Source organism: Jaculus jaculus, chromosome 3, assembly GCF_020740685.1.
Source record: "Jaculus jaculus isolate mJacJac1 chromosome 3, mJacJac1.mat.Y.cur, whole genome shotgun sequence".
In the NCBI taxonomy this organism is placed as follows: Eukaryota; Metazoa; Chordata; class Mammalia; order Rodentia; family Dipodidae; genus Jaculus; species Jaculus jaculus.
Window position 1 is genome coordinate 175,418,888 of NC_059104.1, and position 24,403 is coordinate 175,443,290.

The 24,403-nt window shown below is 49.1% G+C and overlaps 1 protein-coding gene across 1 annotated transcript in view; it reads right to left on the bottom strand.

Moving 5' to 3' along the window:
- Positions 1 to 21,999, bottom strand: part of Trim66 (tripartite motif containing 66) — a 40,790-nt gene extending 18,791 nt beyond the window's left edge. The window contains exons 1-9 of the mRNA XM_045146309.1: positions 21,901 to 21,999; positions 19,251 to 19,398; positions 18,265 to 18,397; positions 17,738 to 17,854; positions 15,180 to 15,294; positions 14,582 to 14,728; positions 11,664 to 11,781; positions 8,830 to 9,740; positions 6,660 to 6,821 (exon numbers count right to left, since the gene is read on the bottom strand). Coding sequence (XP_045002244.1) covers positions 6,660 to 6,821; positions 8,830 to 9,740; positions 11,664 to 11,781; positions 14,582 to 14,728; positions 15,180 to 15,294; positions 17,738 to 17,854; positions 18,265 to 18,397; positions 19,251 to 19,398; positions 21,901 to 21,909 — 1,860 coding nt within the window. The 5' untranslated portion in view covers positions 21,910 to 21,999. The remainder of the gene's footprint in view (positions 1 to 6,659; positions 6,822 to 8,829; positions 9,741 to 11,663; positions 11,782 to 14,581; positions 14,729 to 15,179; positions 15,295 to 17,737; positions 17,855 to 18,264; positions 18,398 to 19,250; positions 19,399 to 21,900) is intronic.
- Between the last annotated feature and the right edge of the window lie 2,404 nt (positions 22,000 to 24,403).

Here is a 24,403-nt window from a genome sequence, read left to right on the forward strand (position 1 = left end):
TGCTGGTTGGTCTTAATGTTGTGCCACTAGCTGGAAATCTAGTGCCTTAGTAAATGCAATCATGAAGTCAATAAACAGACACGTAGTGCGTATGCCCTGAGTTTAATATGTCTCCGGTTGTGATAGCAAGGTAACATTCCTGGGGATAAAATAGTGCAGATAAGGTAGTGCGCCACAGAAATTAATTTTCCAGATATCTGAAACATATTTTTTCGGTAAGAAATGAATTGTCTTAACATTATTTTGATGGGATTACGTCTAAAACACTTTACACACTGCTGTTTTATGAAGCCTAATGTATCAAGGAACTGTGGTAAACTTCACCTCTCATGAGCCAGGGCTGCTCAGCCAGCCCTACCCATGAGCAATCTCCTGCAGCGGTGCTTCTCCGGCTAATGGTGCTTCTCTCCTTTCCTGGGAGCTTCCACTATAGAAGCCCCAACCCCCACCTTCTAATCTGCTTACAGCTCTAATGTAGAAAGCTAACCATTTCCAACCAAAGTTTGCTAAATCAAGAATGTTAACTAGGGGCTGGAGAGATGGTTTAGCGGTTAAGCACTTGCCTGTGAAGCCTAAGGACCCCAGTTTGAGGCTCGATTCCCCAGGATCCACGTAAAGCAGATGCACAAGGGGTGCATGCATCTGGAGTTCATCTGCAGTGGCTGGAGGCCCTGGTGTGCCCATTCTCTCTGTGTCTGCCTCTCTTCTATCTCTCACTCTCTATCTACCTCTTTCTCTGTCTGTCTGTCGCTCTCAAGTAAATAAATAAAAACAAAAAAAATAAAAGAATGGTAACTGCATTTGTGGTGGGGGAGCGAGTCTGGGCTCTCGTACATAATATAGTGCCTGGGTTTTGGGTCATCTGTTTCTGTCGCTGTTCCAAAGAGATGCCTGGCTCACTTCTGGTTTCAAGGTTTGCTTGTTTGTTTATTTGTTTGTTTTTCCCCTTAAGTGGTTAAAGTCACTGAGGACTGACCACTATGTAAACGTGCAAAGGGAAAGGAGACCAAAGACTTGAGAGTTGTGTCTTGTCTTGCACATGCACTGAAGGCTTTCACGCTGGTCGAGGAAACAGGTAAGAAGAGTGGACCAGAGGTAAATTGTTTCGTGAGTTGAGCCCTTATAATATTTGAGTACCTCCACAACTTCCAGCAGGCAGACTGGCTTGGCAGGAGATGGTGAAATAGCTGAATGAGACAGGTGAGGGAGAAACCAACTTTTCCGGTAACACTTTCACATGTTGGCTTTTATACGTTGATTATGCACAGTAAGGCTGTTGTTCTTCTTGATGGCCAGTGCTCCCTCATCTCAGTGAGAAGCTCTCATAGTAGTCAAGGCCATGTCTGTGGACGTAACCACGCCGACAAGCCAGCTGACCACAGCCAGATGGGAATAGGTTCGTGGAACATAAAGAAAACAGAAACGAAAAGTGCCCAGTGCCCTGATGAGCTGAAGAAGACAGAGAAGCAAAGAGGACCCCAGAATCTGAAGAGGAAGGAAGAGGAAAGGAATAAAAGGAAGTCAGTAAGTATCAACTGAAAGTCAGGTGAGGGAATGCTCACAACGGTGGGGGCTAGGCAAAAGTTAGGGAGATATCCAAGCTTGTCTCTCACTATTTGCACTGTGGTAAATGAATGAGGTGGAAAGATGAATTCACTATTTCAAGAAGCATACTCCTTAGTAAAGTACCTATGCCCCTAGGAAGACAGCATCAGACTCATCCTGGAGCATATTGGAGTCATTTTTTCCATTACTCCAAACTTCGTTTTTTTATTTCCTGAGCCTGGCTTGGACCTTGGCATTCCGTTTGAATTCCTTCTTCTAACTGGAATATTTGGGTTGTATCTGTAACACTGGCACTGAAATAAAGACCACACGGTTAAACAAGTCTTTCCTATATTGTACTTTATGGTGTTGAAATGAAGCCCTGTAGCTTCCTTGTCCCTTATGTTAGAGGAAGTCTTATGGTCACCATAAAGTAGGGATATCCTTTATTGAGTCTGAGAAATTGGTCCTTTGAAAGGAACCAATCTCATGAATATCTGCATTAAAGATTTGAGCTTTAAGAAAAAAAAAAAGTTAGGGAGATATCTACCCAAGCTAGAGGAGGAAACAACTAGCCCCTGAGCAAGGGCCTGTTGTCTCATGGACCAAGAGATACAGGCAAATATCTTGGGTTTAATCTATGAAGGAAATTAAGATAGAACCAAGGAGACAGGCTTCTCAGAGGGCGCGAAGTTCAGGGAGCCAGCCCTGAGGAGCACTTGGCATGAATCCTGAGGAGAGGAGAACGCTGCCTGGTTCTGTAGGTACAGCTGACCAGGGCCCAGAAATGCCCTAAGAAAGCCTCCCTAGCCCCTGGGAACATTCTGGCTACTTCCAGGTTCAGGTCATGAGCTAGTGAATGAAGCTGGGTATCCATGATCTGCCCACAGCAGACAACAAGATGCCCAGCACCTCCTTAGATATGCCAGTCTCTCCTCATTTGGGGGCCTTGTATTTCCTCCTCCACAGGCTGATGTCAATCTCACGGAGTTGTTTTAAGAGTTAACATGAGAGTTCAGGCATCAAAGTGCTTTGGTAACGGTATGAATGCTATCCGCCTGGGTCATTATCCTTCATTCGTCTGCATCACTCAATAATTTGAGTCACGGATGCCTTTGTTTCTGCATCATTTCCTAGAAATACATTCAAGACTCCTCTTAAGCCATGGGTGGCATCCTGCTGGCCTCAAAATCCTCAAGAGACGTACTGGCGCTGCACCGGAAGTAACAGGCAGCTCTGTGATGGGAGGCGGGGGCTGCATGGAGCTCTTTGTGCACTTACAGTCCCCAGAGAGAGCTCTGAGGACAGGATCGTGTGTATCTTTAGCAGGTTATTAGGTCAGAACCATGAAAAGAGCCATGAAATTGTCTTGCAGCTTCACCTGGGATGCAGGGAGGTTCTGTTGCCGAGTGATGACTGTGGCACTGACTCTCTCGTGTGGCTGAACCAAGACTGGAAGGCTTGGGCAACAGTCAGTGCCAGGGTGGAAATAAAGTCAAAATTCGCTTTAAAATATTCTGCTGGGTGCAAGGAAGGTGGTAGAATAAACAGCTTCTGTGATAGCAGAACTTTGGCCTCTGAAAACCCATTCTCGAAAGCATTCTCATCTCATTGTTAGCTGCGACCTGTTTTCATCGAGGGGTCATTTAGCGCCAGCTCCAAGGTCCTTGGGCACAGTTGCTCGGCTCTACAAAAAGTCCTCCTGGTGGTAATGGGCACTTGGCACGCAGTGCACAGGAAAGTGCCTGGGGCCACAGGTTCCTCTGGTTCGTGAGCTGCTGAGGAGTAGCTGAAAGCCAAAACACCTTTACCAGGTAAAGATGCCAAAGTCCTATGAGCTCTCCTCAGCAAGGCCTTGGGCCACTCCAAAGCTAAGATGGGAAAATCCAGCAGGTGAGAGACCAGAATGGAATCCTTTTCTGCCACTGCAGGACACAAAGAGAGTCCACTGGACCTAGTCATGGAGCACTGGGGTGAGTTTGGAACTTGTCGTGTTGTCCTAACATTGCCCATAACCAGCTGGGTAACTCTTAGCTGGGTTACTTAACCTCTCTGTGTCTCAGTTTCCACATCTTTCAAAGGGAAATAAGAAAGTGGTTTCCTCATAGTATTGCTAGGATAAATAGAGAGATAAAATGAAATAGTCCATGTTTTAACCTATGAAGGAAAATTCTAACTGAATGACATATTATCAATGTAGCATCATGAAAGTGCTCAAAATATTTGGTACCTACAAGCTTCATACCCTCCACCTCACCCAATCCAAGCTTACAAGCAACTAATTCCTCCAAAGATAAAGCACTTTTTCTTATGGTATAACCATTCTGTTTGTATAACCAGTATCCTTCTTGGTCAATCCAAAGGTTCCTCTGAGCCAGGATAGCGACCGTGAGGGTCCTTATTATGGGAGTCAAAGGCATGAAGAGGTCAATAAAACATCTAGAAAATGTCAGGCCATCTTCCCCTGCAAACGCACGCATGAGCCCCAGTTCGTAGCTCAGAATGAGGAGCTAGAGTGTCCAAAGCTTTCGCTAACCCCACTACCAACCGCAGCCACACAGGAGGGCGGTGCCCCTTGGTACTCAGAGAGCCCATGGGCCGTTCACTCAGGCAACACAGCCTCCATGCTTGCACGTGCTCGCCTCCTCTACTCCTATACCACCGACTTCATTCAGCTGCCTACTTCTCTTTTGTACTATTTAGGTCTCTCTTACCACTGCTCGCTTGCTCGCTCTCTCTCTCTCTCTCCTTCTGTCTTTGAAGTCATCTTTCAAACTTATGTCCCTCCTTACTGAGAATCCAAGACCAAACCGAAACTCCAAGCCTAATCTGACAAGGCATTCTGATCACTCCCATTCCCGCTGCATCGCTTGTCCCTGTCCAGTAGCATCATCTGAAGCCTCCCAGCCCCACCGCTTCCTCTCGCTTTCAGACCTTCCACTAATTTACTCTATCCTTCCTCCCTCCACTAGACCAACTTCTCCTGCTTCAAACATTTTATTTACTCATTGAAGAGAGAGAGAGAGAGAGAAAATGGGTGCTCCGGGGGCCTCTAGCCACGACAAATGCACCCCAGACGCATGTGCCACCATGTGCATCTGGCTCGCATGGGTTCTGGGGAATCGAACCTGTGTCCTTGGAAGGGCTTCACGGGCAAGTGTCTTAAACACTAAGCCATCTCTCCAGCCCTCAAATGTTAAAGTAATAATGTCATCTAGGAATTTACCTGTGAACAGTCCCCTATCCAAGAGTTAGGAGCACTGGGGTATACACCAACAGCTGTCATGGTACTTCATCTAATTCACTGCTGTCCCCTAGTGACCCCTCTCACCAGACAGTAAACTCTATGAGACTGCCCACCTTTTCCACCAGTGTATGCACCTAGCAGATTATTTGATGCATACTAGATGTGAGTGTGCTCCTACGTATGTGTACAAATTGTGTTAACATTGAGTTAATATATGAGTGGACAGAAAGATGGCCCAGGTGTACGAAGTTCAACCACTAGGAGCTGCAAAGGGCCTATTTATGGCATCTCTAGGCTAAGCTGCTTTCAACAAGGTAGGTAGGACAGGCACAGATAGAAGGCCACCAATAACAGAGGCCTGCCCAAACTCTTTTTTTTTTAATTTTTTTAAAAATTTTTCATTTATTTATTTGAGAGCGACAGACACAGAGAGAAAGACAGATAGAGGGAGAGAGAGAGAATGGGCGCGCCAGGGCTTCCAGCCTCTGCAAACGAACTCCAGACGCGTGCGCCCCCTTGTGCATCTGGCTAACGTGGGACCTGGGGAACCGAGCCTCGAACCAGGGTCCTTAGGCTTCACAGGCAAGCGCTTAACCACTAAGCCATCTCTCCAGCCCCTGCCCAAACTCTTTGAGAGTCACCAGGGACTTCCAAGTTAACATTTCATTTCTGCTCTCCCTTCCATTCCCAGCATCTCTGAGACTGACCTAAGCCACACGTTGCTGCTGGGAAACATGAGGGTTTGTACACAAAGTGACGAACAGAACTGGGCACCAGGCCAGGGGGATGCTGCAAGGCCGAGGGGCAGCTGGGAGGGCACAGACCAGCTCACAGCGCTTCAGAGGCAGGGCTGAGGGGGGGTGTGAGCAGGATAGCACACCCGGCTCAGGAAGGCAACAAGTACAGGGGAACCAGGCAGGGGTGAGTGAAGAACATCACACAAGACTGTGTCCAGCGAGAATGAGGAAAGGGGTAGGAAAGGAGAATGGTAAGGGTAGTCGACAGGGATTACAGGGGTTTAGGTTGCCACCACACCCAATGAACACCTCCAGCAAGCTGGCAGGCAAGAGGACTAGAGGCTTCTCATAGCTCGTCTTCAGCGTCCCTTCAGATCTGTGACTCTTGAGGGCTCAGCTTCAGGACATCCCTGAAGACCCTAACCCAACCAATTCCATTCATTCAAATTCTGAGTCTAACTAACTTTGGGTTGTGGGGGCCATATCAAATGTTTCCCTCATTTTCATTGGAGAAGGAAAAACGTTTAGGCTTTGGATTCATTTTTGTTTGTTTCTGTTTTTGTTTTTCAAGATAAGGTCTTGCTCTCACCCAGGCTGACGTGGAACTCACTATGTAGTCTCAGGGTGGCCTTGAACTCACAGCGACCCTCCTACTTCTGCCTCCCGAGTGCTGGGATTAAAGGCGTGCGCCACCACGTCCGGCTCTTGGGTTTTAGATTCTAATGACTTTCCTTTTAACATCAGCTCTTTCTTCTACTGGACTTCAGTTTCCTTAGCTACCCAATGGGTGGCCACCTCGTACAGTGATTGGGAAAGCAAAGTGAGATGGTGTTCACAAAACACCACGTGCAGTTCTAAGCACAGGATGACACCTCGGCTCTCTTTCCCTTTCACCTGCTCGTGCTAAAGCCCAGCAGACCCCATGTTAGGCCTGTACATAGGTGTGCAAATGGAGGTGGGAAAGGACCAGTATTACTGACTTCTTAGGGCAGAAGACATGATTCAGGGGTGGGTAGAAACCAGGGATGGAACAGGGACATGCCTCCCTCCACCCCATCAACCTCATCCAGGTGCCTGGGTTCTTGCCTGGTAGCAGGTCCCTTGTCAGGGAAAGCAGACTCCATTAGTACCTTTCTCATCACATTTGGAGAGCAGTGCTGGCCGACGCTGTCCACTGGAGGGGCGCTATGTGGAGTTTCTTCCGCAGGCGTCTGAGGCAACAAGGCATTGGTATTCTTGTCAAGGGGGAGAGCTGGTTTTGGGCCCTCAGACACTGTTGTTTCCTCTGTGACCTAGAAAGTCAAACAAAAGCTTAGGTGAGTTTCATGGCGGTGAGGGGCAGCAGAGGCGCCCACGAAGCCCTGCCAACCACACATCATAAATGGCTCTAACAATTCTCAAAAAGAATAATAATCTTATCTAAACTGCTCCCAAGACTGTGTCCTAATATGATAGTTGGGTCAGAATCAAAACCAAGAATTCTGAGCGCACTGTCATATTCGCTTTAACGATCATAATACCACCGGGGTGGTTTGTTTGTTTGTTTGTTTGCTTGTTCATTTGGCAGGCTGATTGGTTTGGGTTTGGGTTGTTTTTGTTTTGTTTTGCTTTGCTTTTTACTATTGTGTTGTGGTACTGGGGAACAAGCCCCGACTCTTGTGTATGCTAAGAAAGCACTCAACCTCCCACTGAGCTTCAGCTTTATGATACAGTTTTGACTTATATTTAGCTTGTGGTCCTCTGTGAACCCTGGACAATTCTCTGCCATCACAGGGACTATTTTATATGCCTCAAAAGGAGCCAAGCCTCAGGAGATAACATTTGAAGCATTACTAAGGTTGTCAGGGATGAGGCCTTACACTTTATAGTAAATCAAACGTCTTTAGAGCCTCTTTGAAGATGTGTAATCATAGATTTAAAGGAGACATTGCTATAGAAAAAGCGAGAAGGGGTAGGGGAAATAGGCTGGAATTGGAGATCTAGAAAAAAGAAAAAGAAAGAAAACCATGAGCTAAGAATGAAGACTGGAAATCAGCAAAGACCCCAGAGGTGAAAAGCGAACTTCTCCAGTTGTCTTAGCTGAGCAAACTGGATCAGCACTGAAAACTTCAGAGTCCCCGGAAGAAGAGACTAGCGTCTCTTCCGAAGCCTTGTCTAGAAGTCAGCAGACCAGGACTCAGATCTTGGCTCTCCTTCTTCACCATGCGCACGTATGTATATCCATATGTGCCCAGACGTGTGGGCACGAGTGTGTGTGTGTAGACACATATGCAAGCGTAAGCATCTAGGGCAACCACAGGGGTCGTTCTTCAAGTACACTGTCTACCTCTCTCTTTAAAAATATTTCCTTTACTTATTTTCAAGGAGAGAGAGACGGGTGCGCCAGGGCCTCCAGCTGCTGCAAATGAACTCCAGATGCACGCACCACTTTCTGTATCTGGCTTCATACGGGTACTGGGAAATCAAACCTGGGTCGTCAAACTTGGCAGGTCCAGTGCCTTAACTGCTAAGCCATCTCTCCGGCCCATCCACCTTGTTTGTTGAAACAGGGTCTCTCATTGGCCTGGAGCTCACCAATCAGATTGGTTAGCTAGTGACCCTCAGGGATCCTCCTGTCTGTGCCTCCCCAGTGCTGGAATTACAGCATCAAACTCATGTTTGCAAGACAAGTGGTTAACCTCCTCAGTCTTCAGCTCTCCTTCTCAATGCTGTCTGGCCTTTAGGCAAACTGCTCGCCCTTTCCAACTCCTACTTCTGAACCTATAAAATACAGAAGGTGCCAACTACTGAACAAGGTTGCTGATGATATGTTGTCTGTACACATACAACATACCTAGCTCAGTAGATGTGAAATAAAGTTTAGAGCTCTGCCTATGTGGTGCTGCAAAAGTGCCACCCACTAGGATCTAATGCTCCCGTGACTCCACTCCTCTAGCTCCCCCCTTCTCCCTGTCAAGGACCCCTAAGGTCCCAGCAAGGGAGTAGTTTAAGAGGCTATGCAGAGAGGAGTTGGCCTCCCTTCTGTCTTGGCCCAGTGCCTCGCACTGCTCAGAGGATGTGATCTACAGACAATACCCCTGTGTCATCACAGAGGACAGAGCTAAACCACACTACTCTGAAGGGTACTGAGCCCAGATCTCTGTTGCAAAGCAGCGCTAGGTGCTCCTCAGCTTTGCTCCAGCGGGAGGTCCTGGGTAGCTTTGAGATGTGAGGGCTGAACTCAAGGCCACACTAAGATGGAGAAACCCTCTCCTGCGCGCGCCACGGCCGGGACTGCGAGGCGGTGTTCCCAGAGCTCACCTGCAGGGTGTCCTCCTGACTCTGGGACTGGACGGGCGGCGCCGGCTGCCTCACGATGTAGTTGATCTGCCCCACAATGGTCTGCTGAAGATGCTGAGGGGATTTGGTCTGACTGAGCTGCAGGCTGGGCTGCTGGGCCTGCAGCAGCAGCTCCAAGTCCTTCTGCATCTCCTCCAGCTCAAACTTGTGCTGCATTATGTCCACGTTCTGGGAGCAGGGGGGCCCGGGGGGGCTCTCGTGCTGGCTGGAAGCCAGATGCTGGGGCGGAGGCGGGGGAGGGGGCGGCGGCTGCTGGGGCGCCGGGGGCGGCGGGGGCGGCGGGGGCAGCTGCTGCTGGGGCGGCTGCTGGAAGTGACTGAGCTTCAGCTTCTGGTGGTGCCCGAACTGGACTTGGATGGAGGGTGTCTGTAAGGCGGGCTGGGCGTGGGCTCCCGGCTGAACGTCCTGCGGGGGGACCACGCACACGGGCTGGGAAGAAGTCAGCGGCTGCGCGGGCCGCTGGGAGGAGCTCTCGGGCTCCGGCGGGGCCGGGGTTTCCAGCCAGGGCTGCATTAGCTTTGGAGGGTGGGGGCTGCAGGTCAACTCCTTCTCCCTGGGCAGCAGGGTGGGGCACTGCAGCGCGCCCAGCTGGTGAGGCACCATCTCAGAGGGCTGCCGAAAACCGTGCGCTGGGTGAATGCTGGGTGGGGGGACCTGGCCCTTGAGGGAAGGTGAGGCTGGAGCGCAGTGGGAGCAGCAGACGGAGGACGAGCACAGGGCCGGAGCCTGGAACTTGTGCGAGGGGTGGCTGAGGGCCTCTTGCTGAGCCGCCGCGGACTGGTGGCTTTGATAAAAGGACGACGGCCCCTGTAAGCCTCCATACGCCGCAGTGTCCACTCGAGACAGTTGTCCGCCTTCGGTGGTGATGCAGCCTGAAACACAGAAGACAGAGGTTTTCCAAAAGGCAAGGTGCAGCTGATCCTCTCCCTTGCCACTTCCTCCTTCTAGGCTAGGGCCAAGGAATATTCGACAAACCTAGACCTGGAAGAGAGATTAAGAACCTCAACCCTTGATCTCCAAGATTCAGTCTAGAATGATGCCAGAGGTAGCACCTGCGTGGCCTGCTCTGGAGGGCAAGGATGTCGATGAATTGACCACTAGATGATCAGCCCCGGCTCTTTGCAGCTAGGGAAACCATGTGCTCTTTCCAATAGCATCTATCCCTTTTTACACAACAGTGCAGTGGAGACTCACTAAGACACTCAACACGCAGAAGGGCTGGAGAGATGGCTCAGTGAGTAAGAGCATTTGTTACACAAGCATGAGAGCCTGAGTTTGATCTCTAGCACCTACATAAAAATCTGGCCATGGGCTGGAGAGATGGCTTAGCGGTTAAGGCACTGGCCTGCGAAGCCTAAGAACTCATGTTCAAATCTCCAGGTCCCAGGTAAACCAGACGCACAGTGGCACAGCATGCAATGCCACACATGCGCACAAGGGGGCGCCTGCATCTGGAGTTCATTTGCAAAGGCTGAAGACCCTAGCATGCTCGTTCTTTCTCTGTATATCTCATAAGTAAATAAATAAAAGCTGGTTATGGCTGCGCATGCCTATAGCCCTAACACTAAGAGAGCCGAGACAAGAGGATTACTGGGGCTCAGTGGTCAGACAGTCTAACTTGAAAACGGTGAGCTCTAGGTTCGGTGAGAGATTCTGTCTCAGGAAAATAAGGCAGCAGAGACAGAGGAGGGAGGATACCCTATGTGTATAGACTATGTACATCTGCACACACATGTAAGAATCTCTCTTCCTCTCTCTTTTTCTCTCTCTTTTACACACACACACACACACACACACACACCAGAAATAAATATAAATCAATATCAAGGCAACAGTGGGGATAGGGGGAAGCATGCTGGAAAATAGCAAAGGGTACATATGAAAAAATACCCAGGTACATGCCTGGGAAATCATGTGTAGGACAGTCTGATGAAGCTCCCATGCCAGGTCAATGCTGGACACTGGCACTGCCCTCTGAGGTCTGGGCATTGTGAGTGGCTAGGCCACATCTAGTGCCCCTTCACTTCATAGGCTTGGGAACTGAAGTCCTTCGGACCCTTTGATCTGCCTTTGACTCTCTAGTGCCCAGCAGGTGCCCACCAAAAGTCAGCCAAATTAAACCAAAGAGGAGAAGGAAGCAAAAGGATGACTCTGATACCACTTCTCACTTTGCCAAGTTCAAAAAACTTTCAGTGAGATTCACAGCCTCACGTGAAGGCAGCAGTTAGAGGTTAGCTTAACAAGCCCATCAGGCTATCCACCTGGCACATCTTCAAGTTGTCCACACTCTGCCTAAAGACTGATTGGCAGCAAATTACTGCAACAGGGAAGAAAATGCTCAGGGTCATTAATTTTCTGCTTCCACTGCCACCACAAAGAAGGCTTATGTGTTACACGCATCACACAGTCTGACAATTGCCACAATGCCCCTGCTCACACTCACACAGCTATACCCTATGTGGCCACGGAGACACATTCACCTACACGGCCACACGGCCACACAGCAGTCTGGCCACATCTCCCTCAGTGAAACGTAGGTAACGGGGGTATTCATGCAGAACAGAAGGCTCAGGCTGCAACTGGTGTCGCAGACTTCTGCACTGCCACCGTTAGTACACTTGCCCGTCCTCCCGACTCCTCCTCACGACAAGGTTTACGTGATGCTTCCACGCCCCTGGCAATCTCAGGCAGTGCTTTCTCTTCTGTAGTTGTTGGCCTACCCAGAAAGCTAAGCAGATTCCCTCAACTTGTTCCTAGCAGTTAAGACAGAGGCTGCGGAGTAGGTCTTGGCTCACCAAGGGAAGCTAGCTGCTTGGTCCAGAAGTTGGGCTCCCAAGTGAACCGGATACTCCAAGGAGAGCCAGGGTCCGTGTTACAACTTGTCTCCAGTAACCGCTGCATCTGAAACACAATCTGACAGCAGCGCCCCCAGGTTATTTGTTTGGCCATTTTTGTGCCTACAACTTCTCTCCCTCGGCCTTTGGACAGGTTGGAAGTTTGAAGGTCGTGGCCCTTTAGCCTCTTGGTCATTCCCCATATTCTTGGTTCCTTGCCCCTTAGGATCTTCCTGTCCTTCCAACCCCTTCTTCTTCTCCAGGCTTCTTAAATCCCTTCATGCTTATCCCAGCCAGGCGTCACGTGATTTCTAAGTCTCTCTCGGGACGTCAGTTGCCTGGCAGCTCCACTCATGCTGGCATCACTTCATTTTAAAGCTACGCAGACATTCTCTGAGCTCACCATTGCTGTCCGTCCACCAGGATGTAAATCACCTTCCAGCCCTCTCGGCTTCCTTCTTCCTTTGTCATCTCATCCGCTTCCCTTTGTGAGCTACCCTGTCACTCAGGACTTCGGCAAAATCCAACTCACCCCTTTCCAATCAAAATAGACAACTGATGGCTCGGGCGACAGCTTCGCTTATTTTCCTGACTTTTTTTTAACATCAACAATTTTCACCTCTATTTGCAGTTCAGTCACCATCACTAGACCCAGCTCATTATCTAGACCATGAACTCCAATAACCTGTTCTCTGATCATAACTGGCTCCTCGCCTTCGATCTCACTAAACTCTGCAAGCCCTGCTCCTCCAGGCCACAGTCTTCCCAGCGTCCCACTATTTTCAGTTACCGTATCGTTAGTGCCCTAATTCCCTCCTCATCGTCAATTCCTGAGCTCAGCTCGATCCAGGCACCCAAAAGCCATGTTCTGTAAAGCCGTACACGTAGTGACTACTTTCAGGATCATCCTTAGAAGCCCAGCCTACCCCTTAGCTCCCTTTACTTGTCACTTCCTTTCTTGTCACCTTCCTCTTCCACTGTGTTCAGTGACACTTTGAAAGCTTCAGTACCAAAATAAATAAAAGCTTCAGTACCACTCACACCCAATGCCTCTTATTATCTATTACTCTATACTTCACAGAGGAAACAAGAGATTATAAAAAGCAGACTCCCAGCCAGGCATGGTGGCGCACGCCTTTAATCCCAGCACTCGGGAGGCAGAGGTAGGAGGATCGCCAGGAGTTCGAGGCCACCCTGAGACTCCATAGTGAATTCCAGGTCAGCATGGGCTAGAGTGAGACCTTACCTCGAAAAAAAAAAAAAAGACTCCCTAGGGGATGGGGATGTGGCTCAGTGGGTTGAGCGCCTGTTTAGCATGCACAGGGCTCTCGGTTCCACCCTGGGCACTGCATGAACTGAGCACCGTGGCACACGCCCGTAATCTCACAGCTCAAGAGGTGGAAACAGGAGGATCAGAAGTTCAAGGTCATCCTGACTATGCAGCAAGTTCAAGACCAGCCTGGGCTTCATGACGGTTTGTTTGTTTGTTTGTTTGTTTGCTTGTTTGTTTGTGAAAGAATGGGCATGCCAGGGCCTCCGGCCATAGCAAATGATCTCCAGACGCATGCTCCACCATGTACCTCTGGCTTACATCGGTTCTGGGAAATTGAACCTGGGTCTTTAGGCTTCACTGACAAACCCTTTAACCACTAAGCCATCTCTCCAGTCTGAGACCCTGTTTAAAATAAATAAAATACAATAAAATAAACCTCCCAAACACAGAACTCTGCTACTTGCACACTGACCTCCATTGAGCACCTGACTGTGTGGGAGACTAACCAGTTCCCTCTGAGCCCAGTGTGCACGCTCCACCACACACCTCTCCCACACACTAACTGGGCAAATATTTGCCAAACTTGAAAACAAAGTTTCCCCCAATTCTGCCTCCTCCTCAAACTCCTTTATTTCCCTCCTAATCTTCCATCCTCAGTCTCACGCTGATCTGACTCTTCTGCTTTGCTGGGACTTAAGGAGGTCACCAGGGACTCCGGAGCCCCAGCTCTACGGGGTCATCCTCACTGTTCATCCCGTTTCACTCTTGAATGACGCTGACCACTTCAGTGTGGAGCTGTCACTTAGCACACGGTGCCCTCCCAAAGTTATTTTTCATTCTTTGTCACCCATCTTCTGCTGCCTCTGTAGAAATGCTGACATTTTCTCTGGGTCCAGATTCACCCTCCTCTTCTTCTTCCTCATCCTCTCCCATGGTGTCACCACTAATGTCCCAGTGACTCCCACATCTCTTTCCCCAAATTTGACTGTTCTGGCTTTTAGACCAGGCTACCAAACCAGCCTTCAGATGTCCTATAGAATCTCTGATTCAATACATCCATCTCTCAGAGTTCATCCTCTGCCAGCTGGGTGTGTTCTTGCACACTTGGAATCCCAGCACTCAGGAGGCAGAAGCAGGTGGATATAGAGTTTAATGCCTGCATTGGCTACACAGCAAGACCCCTGGGAGGAAGGGGGAACTCTTCCAACTTCTGGGAATTACCATCCTCCCAAGCCCAACACTTTAAAATCTTCTTCAGCTCCTCCTTTCCACTTGGTCACCGATTTAGAGCCCAGGAATTGTCTAGATGATGTCTGCAGATGGCTCACAGCCAAGATAATGTCTGAGTCCATGACCTATAACAAAGAACTACATCCTTTCCCAGACGTGTTACCTGGAGGAGCTAGAACCAGATATTTGTTCTATGGGATTTGGTAAAAGATGGCATTCATTTACTAACCCAAACCAGTGGTGGGGTTTGGAGAATAGATGAAGCTGCTATCTTGCTCCTCTTTCCAACCTAACAAACAGGCCCATCTGAGGACAGCCCCCCTCTGATCTGCTTTAAGGGAAGGCTCGGGGGAGTGAGGGTTGGGGTTCCTCTTACCAGCTCTTTGCTGAAAAGGAAAGGGACACTGGTTTTGCTGCAGACAGCCCAATTGATGAAATTCTGCACGTGCTCGAACTGCCGGTTGAGAACCATGATGCTCTGTAGCTGCTGCTCCAGCTTCCGCTTCCTCTCGTTAGTGATGCCCTGGGACACACGGAGAAGACAGAGTCCTCGGTGCTGCTCATGGACCTACTAGGAAAGCCTGGTGGCCGGCGTGTGTCAGTATGAACCCCGAGGGCAGGTGAGACTGCCCCCCCCCAGAGAAGCAGCCATGGGCTGCAGATGGAAGGAGGAAGGGACAGAGAGAGATGGTGGGAGAGTTTATAATGTAAAATGGATGGCGAGTGGAGAAAGAAATGAATGTCACATCTCTTGGGCATAACCTATGGGAGGTGACCCTCTTCCACGACTTCAACCCTGCCTAGACAAGGACGGCAGCTGCCTAAGATCCATTGCACTGATGAATCTGGACTCGTTTTCCAGCCCGTAACGAACCACCCTCCCACAATTAGGCTAGACATTTTAAGCTGCAGGGACGAGCAGGGAGCGGTGGAAGCTGAATATCTGGACTCCAGCCCTGGCTGCTGATGGATACCTCCAGCTCCTCTATGAGTCCGTTGGCCTGTTTGTTGAGCTCGTTCATCAGGACCATCTTGGCCATTTTGATCTGGTTTTCCACCTTCCTGTGCTGGTGCTTCACTTCGAAAATCCTGGAAACGTGAGGACACTCCGTGAGCCCTTCCCTCGGGGCCCGTGAGGGTGGAGGCAGCACACATGAAAGTCGGCGCCGTGGAGGCTGCCTACAGACCAGGGCCCGGCGAGCTCCTCTCTTAACGTCCATACCCGTACATTAACGCTGCTCTCACTTTGGGTAGAGAACCTTCTCTTTTCAGATGGCGGTGACCTTGGGATGACTCAGAAGGCACCATCGTGCCAAGAAGAAATGACAGGAGTGCTCAGCACTGCAATATCTCTATCACACCTTCCAAGGCTCAGGGTCAATTGCAGAAGAAGTGGCAGAAAGAGTGTAAGAGCCAAAGGAAGGGTAGGACTCCTTACAACATGCTCCTCCAGACACAAAATGGCCTGTATATCCATCACCTCACAGTGCCTGACACTACCTACACAAGACCATCATAACAGGAGGAAAAGATCATGACATCAAAATAAAAGAGAGACTGATTGAGAGGGGAGGAGATACGATGGAGAGTGGATTTTCAAAGGGAAAAGTGGCCAGGCGTGGTGGCGCACGCCTTTAATCCCAGCACTTGGGAGGCAGAGGTAGGAGGATTGCCATGAGTTCAAGGCCACCCTGAGATGACAGAGTTAATTCCAGGTCAGCCTGAACCAGAGTGAGACCCTACCTCAAAAAAAAAAAAAAAAAAAAAAAAAAAAACAAAGGGAAAAGTCGGGGGAGCAAAGGAATTACAATGGGATATTGTCTATAATTATGGAAGTTGTCAATAAAAAATTAATTTGAAAAGAAAAGGGAACTTTTAGCTCCCACTCCTTATACACCTTAGATCCCTTGCTCTAACCGGGCCAACACCTCAAATTCAACTTGGTTTTCTCTAGGTAAACTTCAAATCCACACCCAGGTCAACCCACCAGCTCGCCAGGTGGCACATTACTGGCAGCACATCTGGGTGTGATTTCTTATAATGCACTGTCTGCAACAGCAGGATGCTCCAGAGGCGGGAGGAAGAGCATGTGTGCAGATAAGACAGTCACTAGCGGTTTCCAAGACTACGGACGGCCAGGGCGCAGGGCACGTATATAGCAGTGTGTGCAGGGCTTCTTCTGTGATAAAACCAGATAACAATGGTACATTGCACAAGTCTGTGAAATATCAAAAAAGCAGTGAATTGTATGCTTTTTTTTTTTTTGGTTTCTTGAGGTAGGGTCTCATTCTAGTTCAGGCTGACCTGGAATTGACTATATAGTCTCAGGATGGCCTTGAACTCATGGCGATCCTCTTATTTCTGCCTCCCAGATTAAAGGGATTAAAGGTGTGCACCACCACACCGACTCTGAATTGTATACTTTTTTAAAAAATATTTTCCTTATTTATTTTATTTGAGAGAGAAAGAGAGAGAAGCAGATACAGAGAATGAGAGAGAATGTATACACCAGCCACTGCAAACTAATTCCAGATGCATGTGCCACCTTGTACATCTGGCTTACGTGGGTCCTGGAGAATTGAACCTGGGTCCTTAGGCTTCACAGGCAAGGGCCTTAACTGCTAAGCCATCTCTCCAGTCCCTGAATTGTATACTTTTAAAGGTTGGTTTATGGTGTGTAAATTACATATCAGTAAAACTACTTAAAAAAAAAAAAAAAGAGAGAGACAGGCATGGTGGCGCACGCCTTTAATCCCAACACTCGAGGAGGCAGAGGTAGGAGGATCGCTGAGAGTTCGAGGCCACACTGAGACTACAGAGTGAATTTCAGGTCAGCCTGAGCCAAAGTGAGACCCTACCTTGAAAAAAAATTGAGCCAAAGTGAGACCCTACCTTGAAAAAAAAAAAAAAAAAGAGAGGTCATGGACTTTGAAGTCACCAAAGGGTTAGCTTCCAAACCAGCTTGGTCACTGATTAGCTGTGTTACCTCAGAGAAGTCACCTAGCCTCTCTGAACCACTGCCTCCTCATCAACAAAATGGAGGCAGTCCCTGACTGGGGACTGCAGGGAATGAACAAATGGTATATATGCCCAACTCCGCAGCTCCTATGCAACTAAGCTTCTGGTTCCTGTTCTTCCTATGTGAAAACCAATGCCATGCCATTTGTATATTCATATGGAAAACACTGGGAAATGATAAGAGAAGACAGATTGAGACTTGTTACAGCCTAGTAAAGAAGAGCTCTCTCTTCCCCAGGATCCACTGCACCCCCTTATTCTCAGGTCCACTCCTGGATGGCTCATAGGCATGTACTTTGGCCCAGATCCACCCTAATCATCTAGACTCAGCCTCAGTCACCAACCGATGACCCAAAGAAGCTTCGCTGGCACGGACACCTCTGAGGCCAGGACATACACCCTATCTGCTCAACCTCACACCCCCCTGCCCATGAGCACAAAGTCTCATGGCATTGTATTGGCACCCAGGGGGAGAGAGTGTTTCCAGGGCTGGTGAGGAACCAGCCTGTGCTACCTGTCCTCAATTTGCTTTGCAGATGTCTGGAGGCTGGATTTCTTGTGTGCCACCTGCGTCGTCACACTCTCCAGAAGCATCCTCTGGTTCTGCAGAACTTCTTCGACGTGTCTGCACCTGAGGGAGGAGACAGAGCAGAAGCTGGGGGGGGGGGGGGGCTGACTCCTGTCCCAAGCACGTGGCGCACTGTCTCAGGCCAGGGTTACAGTCAAAGGCACTCTGACTTTGGCATACAATGCACTTTGTCCCATGAGTCCTTCAGAGAAGCCCCACAAGAGTAGGGAGAAAGCTCAAGAAGACTTTTTTTTTTTTTTTAATTCCCTTGGGATAGGGTTTCACTGTGTTGCTCCATCTGGCCTTGAACTCACCATCCCCCTGCCTCAGCCTCCTAAGTGCTGGGATCATAGGTGTGCAGCACCTTGGCCTGCTGAATGGAGAGGATTCTGATGCCCCGGGAGCCCGGAGCCCTCTCGGCGAGGCAGAGCGGAGCCCTCCCCGGCCCATTGCAGGTGGCCCGGTGGCCCCACCTGTGTTCCTTGTGTTCCACCATCAAGCAGCTGTGGCAGGTGAGCACGTCACAGGTCTCGCAGTACAGCTTGAGCACTTCCTGAGCGTGCAGAGGACAGTACAAGGCGAAGTCCCCAGAGCCTCCACTCACCCCTGCCAGAGAAGATGACAGATCATGTAGGCGTCTCCTGTTCGCGGAGACCTCTCAGTTAAGTTCTGCTGAGCAGCCCTCGAGCCCCAACACAGACACGGGAGTCTGAGGGGGGTGATGCAAACAGGGGAGGCCTCTCTTGGGAGCAGTGAGGTTCCAGGGGCACAGGGAAGCATGCAGGTTTAACCTGGCTGAATTTACTCCACGATCCACAAACAGCACACTATCAAACCCTGGCATCCTGCCACCTTCCAGAGATGAGGAAGACACTTGTTCCTACTGTGTATGGATCTCCGGCAGGGTGATGAGCCCTTCAAAATAAGCCTGAACCTCCTTACTCATCAGGACTCGGTTATGATGGGGCTGAAGCTGCTCCTCAGCCTTGCTAGGCCGTGCGGCCCCAAACTCTGCTTCCTGTGGACCTGACAAGCACAAAAGCCTCCCACAACTCAGGGGCTTTCAGAGAAGGTTTTCTCTAGAAGACTGACAGTGAAACAGCTGACTCTGGATGGGCAACAAGGGCACATGTGATCCAGACTGTTAAGTCCCTAGCTCTGAGATACACGGCTCTAAATAAAGGTGCAAAGTAGGAGGTCAGCTAGCTTCCACGATGATGATGACTACGCTCCCAGCAGCATCTCGCCCACCCTTGTCCACCCCCACCCCCACCCAACAGGCAGAGGCTGGGGTGAGTCACCCCTTTGACTCTGTGGCAGGTTTTTCGTTTGTAAAAGACTCTATAACCACCCCTACCATCTGCCTCAGCTGTGAAGCAAGGTCAGAGAGCTGTTCTCCAGGGACCTAAGGGTTCATCCGTGTTTCAGGGCATATGAGAAGATAGGGGGAGGGGGGTACCTGAAGATCCCTTCTGGGCCCGGGCAAAGAGTGGGCCCCCCGGGGCAGGAACGTGCCGGTGCTCCTCTGTGCAGGAGCTGCACAGCCAGCGGTTACAGTAGGTGCAGAGGATGTGGGCCGCCCTCTTGTCTTTGCACTCGGAGCAGTTCTGGAAGCAGAGAGTTGGCAATCGCGGGCTCTGTCCTGGCCAGGGCCTCCTGCCTCTGCAAGCAGCAGAGGCTGCAGGCGCTGGGGTCCTGCAGGGGGCCGTGCCTCCACGACAGAGGAGAGGGCTCTGCTGAAGAACTGCTCGGCAGGGTGCATCGGGGAGAGCACCCTCTGTGGCCTAAAGAACAGTGGCCAGGGCTGGAGAGATGGCTTAGCGGTTAAGCGCTTGCCTGTGAAGCCTAAGGACCCCGGTTCGAGGCTCGGTTCCCCAGGTCCCACGTTAGCCAGATGCACAAGGGGGCGCACGCGTCTGGAGTTCGTTTGCAGAGGCTGGAAGCCCTGGCGCGCCCATTCTCTCTCTCCCTCTATCTGTCTTTCTCCCTGTGTCTGTCGCTCTCAAATAAATAAATAAATAATGAACAAAAAATATTTAAAAAAAAAGAACAGTGGCCAGTCCAGGGGCTATCCACACAAGTCCTGTGCTGAAGCCAAGGACACCAAACTGAGAGCATGCAGAGCCTGGGCAGGGTGACCCCTGTTACATGTGACAAAAAAGGTGTGACAAGTGCTGAGGATACAAAAGGACGTTTCGGGGACCTGGGCCAAGGACTGGCCAGGGACCTGTTCACTAAGAGCTAACGTGTGAGTTGGACACTGAATGACAAATAAGTTTACCAGGCAGTCAAAGGAGGACAAAGTTACAACGGTGGGTTAAAAAAATGGGCAAAAGCAGAGTATTATTTTCCTTCAGAGTCGCAGGTATCCAAGGATACCAAATGATGATTAGACACAGCCAAGAAAGACCACATGCAGGTCCACTTATAGAGCCGTGCTCCTCACGCAGAGCCTGCCTGGCCTGTGAACCCCTATTGCTCCTGATCCAAATGCTTGTTCATTTGGTCAACAAATACAGTGCTAAGTCTAATGGAAAACAAAAGCAAAAGAGATCCAACAGCCTATCCATCTGTCCATGCCTGAGTCACACAGGCCTGAAGTAGAATGTATGAGTTTATCTTCCTAGCACCCAGCACAGGGCCTGGTATATAAAAGACATTCAATAAGAATTAGATACAGGAGGGCTGGAGAGATGGCTTAGCACATAGTGCTTGCCTGTGAAGCCTAAGGACCCTGGTTCAAGGCTCGATTCCTCAGGTCCCACGTAAGCCAGATGCACAAGGTGCTAGGTACATGCATCCAGAGTTCCTTTGCAGTGGTTGGAGGCCCTGGTGCGCCCATTCTCTATCTATCTGCCTCTTTCTCTATCTGTCTCTTTCAAATACATAAATAAAAATAGGGCCAGGCGTGGTGGCACACGCCTTTAATCCCAGCACTCAGGAGGAAGAGGAGGTAGGAGGATCACCGTGAGTTCGAGGCCACCGTGGACTACATAGTGAAGTCCAGGTCAGCCTGAGCTAGAGTGAGACCCTACCTCGAAAAATCAAACAATAAAAGTAAATAAATGAAAGTAAATAAACAAATTTTAAAAAAGAATTACCAACAGGAAGAAGTGAGTAAGGTAGTGAGTGTACAAAGTCCAGTGGTAAGGGTAAACTAGTGGAGAAAACAACAAAGGCCTATTGGTGAGTAAGCGATATGAGCTTTAGAAACACAGGGGAAAGGTGAACATTGTTAAATATAGGCAAGATTAAAGGGCCCATTAATCTAAGCTGTGTGTTAATTGCAACTGGGAGGGGTACTTTAAAAAAAGCCCACACTGATATTTTTCTTTCTTTCTTTTTTTTTTAGTATTTTTATTTATTTATTTATTTGAGAGCAACAGACACAGAGAGAAAGACAGATAGAGGGAGAGAGAGAGAATGGGCGCGCCAGGGCTTCCAGCCTCTGCAAACGAACTCCAGACGCGTGCGCCCCCTTGTGCATCTGGCTAACGTGGGACCTGGGGAACCGAGCCTCGAACCGGGGTCCTTAGGCTTCACAGGCAAGCGCTTAACCGCTAAGCCATCTCTCCAGCCCTCTTTCTTTCTTTTCTTTCTTTTTTTTTTTTTTTTTTTTTTTCGAGGTAGGGTCTCACTCTAGCCCAGGCTGACCTGGAATTCACTCTGTAGTCTCAGGGTGGCTTTGAGCTCACGGTGATCCTCCTACCTCTGCCTCCCAAGTGCTGGGATTAAAGGCATGCGCCACCTCGCCCAGTTTACACACTGATATTTTTCACTAAGAGCTATTAAAATAAAAAGAAAAACACCTAGATAAATTAAGTAATGCTTAATGTACTTTAAAATGCATTCACCTTTCACTCAAAGCATTGACAAAAAAAAAAAAAAAAAAAAAAGCCTGTAATTTTCACTTAATAGAAAATTGCTTTGCTTCTCCAAACTGAAGCATTTTTACTGCCTTCCATATAAAAGGATGGATGGATGGTTTGGTGGATCAAATGGATGGGAAAACTGCCGGAGTCACAAGTCGGAGTGACAGGTTGGATCGACCTATAAGCTAGGGCCTCAAATTTCCAAAAGAGACTGTTCATTTCCTTGTCTTGACTTACCCTGGCCATGTTGGATTGCCCAGTAGCAAAGCGCTGAAGGAACGAGTGTCCAGTCACATCCCTGGTAAGATATACTGGCGGATACCTCCGGCTGGAGATGAGCTGTGGGGGGAGAAGAAAGACAACTGAGTTGAAGGCCCAGACAGTGCCAAGCCATGGGGCCACGGCAATGAGAGCCAAACTCCCCAGGCGTCGGTGCGGCTAGGGGCTCAGCTCCAGTAGTAAGGTTTTCGTGTGCCAAGACCACAGATCTCACAGCTGGCGCTCCCAGCAGGCTCTAGCCAAAGGCAGAAAGGGCCTCTGACTGCTCACGTGGGCAGTATTTTTCTCTTGGTATGGCCAGCACCAACCGGGCTGCTCATGGGGCTCCAGAGGTCAGGGGCTGGGCTACCTCCACCGAGACCCTTTTGGGTCCACTCTATGTATGTATCACCTGTGAACAGCGTGACTTATGCCACGTCCCCAGAAGAATGGAACACTCTCCGGCTCGGTCCTCAGCACCGTGGGCTCCCAAGTTACATGAGAAGCAGGAAATTTCTACTGTGGGAGCTACAGTGACCCTTTAGGCCCAACTCCAAGAAAGTCAGCCCTCTGGGAACAAGGAAATGAGGGTCCTAAGGGAAACGAGGTACTGATGTGCGGAAATGAGACCAGCCTGGAAAAGAGGCTGGTAGGGGCAGTGAGGGCAGCAGCGCCAACACAGTGTTTTCTGCCTCACGCATCAGCACAGAGATGAATGTGACAACGGCAGGAGCTCCACTCTTGCGCGCAAATAAAAGCTTAGACACCAAGTTTGCCTCGCAGTGACCTTGGCCAAGTCATTTTATCTCACTTAACCTCCTCTGTGCCTATGTCATTATATGTAAAATAAGAAAGGAAAGGAAGTGCTGCTGTGTTAGGTATGGTTGTACGCATCTATAATCTCAACACAAAACGGTCTGAGGCAGGACAAATCACAAGTTCAGAGCCAACACGAGCTATGTTTTGAGACCCTGTCTCAAAAAGGCAAAAAGGCTGACAGAAAGCTGGAAGAAGCCATTCTGCATGCAGTTCAATGGGAGAGAGAAATCACCAGTGAAGATACTCAGCAGTGGACACTGCAAGCCTTATATTTGGCCAGCCAGGCCCAATGAGCCAACGGGTGCAATAGTGGCACATCTGTCATGGTGGAAACCAGCTGCCCTCTAATTGGACTGAAGGCCCGCTCCATGGGAGGGAATACATCCCTGATACTGAAAACTTAAAACAGGGGTAGTCATGAGTCCTAGGGGTGTAACGTCTGCTGTTGTCTGGCTAATTGTATATTCTATGCTTATCAAACTGCCCAGTAAGCACTTCTATTAACATTCACACCCTTATATTAATGCTCCTCTCACTTTTGGTTGAGAATCTTCTATTTTCAGATGGCAGAGACCTTGGGACAACTCAGAAGGTATCATGTTGATGGAAAGAAATGACCACAATGCTCAGTACTGCAATATCTGTATCATACCTTCCAAGGCTCAGGGTCTAATGCGGAAGAGGTGATGGAAAGATTGTAAGAGCCAAAGGAAGGGCAGGACTCCATACAACATGCTCCCTCCAGACACAAAATGGCCTGGATATCCATGGCCTCACAGTGCCTGACACTACCTGCATAAGACCATCATAAGAGGAGGAAAAGATTAAGACATCAAAAGTAAAAGAGAGACTGATTGAGATGGGGAGGGGTATGATGGAGAGTGGAGTTTCAAAAGGGTAAGTGGGGGGAGGAAGGGTATCACCATGGGGTATTTTTTATAATCATGGAAGTTGTTAATAAAAAAATTTAATTTAAAACTAAAGCAAAAATTAAAAATTAAAATAAAGGCAAAAAGAAGTCTGGAGAGATGTCTTAGCAGTAAAGGTATTTGCCTGCAAAGCCAAAGGACCCAGGTTCAATTTTCCAGGACCCATGTAAGCCACATGCACAAGGGATACATGCATCCGGAGTTCGTTTGCAGTGGCTGGAGGCTCTGGCACACCCATTCTCTCTCTGTCTGCCTCTCTTCTATCTCTCTCTCTCTGCTTACAAATAAATTAATTAATTTTTAAAAAAAAAAAGGCAAAAAGAGCCAGGCATGGCAGCTCATGCCTTTAATCCCAGCACTCAGGAGGGAGAGGTAGGATTGCCGTGAGCTCAAGGCCACCCTGAGACTACATAGTGAATTCCAGGTCAGCCTGGACTAGAGCAAGACCCTACCTTGAAAAAAAAAAAAAAAGCCAAAAAGAAAATTCTGTAAGAATTAGATCATACTTAAAATAACATATACTCCTCCTTAAATGTTAACATTGATTTTTTTGGTGTGTGTGTGCATGTTCATGTATGCAAGCGTAAGTGTGCACATACCATGGCACATGTGTGAAGTCAGAAGACAACTCTGGGTGTCAGTCCTTGCCTTCCACCTTGTTGCGGTAAGGTCTCATTGTTCACCACTGTGTACACCAGGCCAGTGCCCATGAGGTCCCAGATGATTCTCCTGTG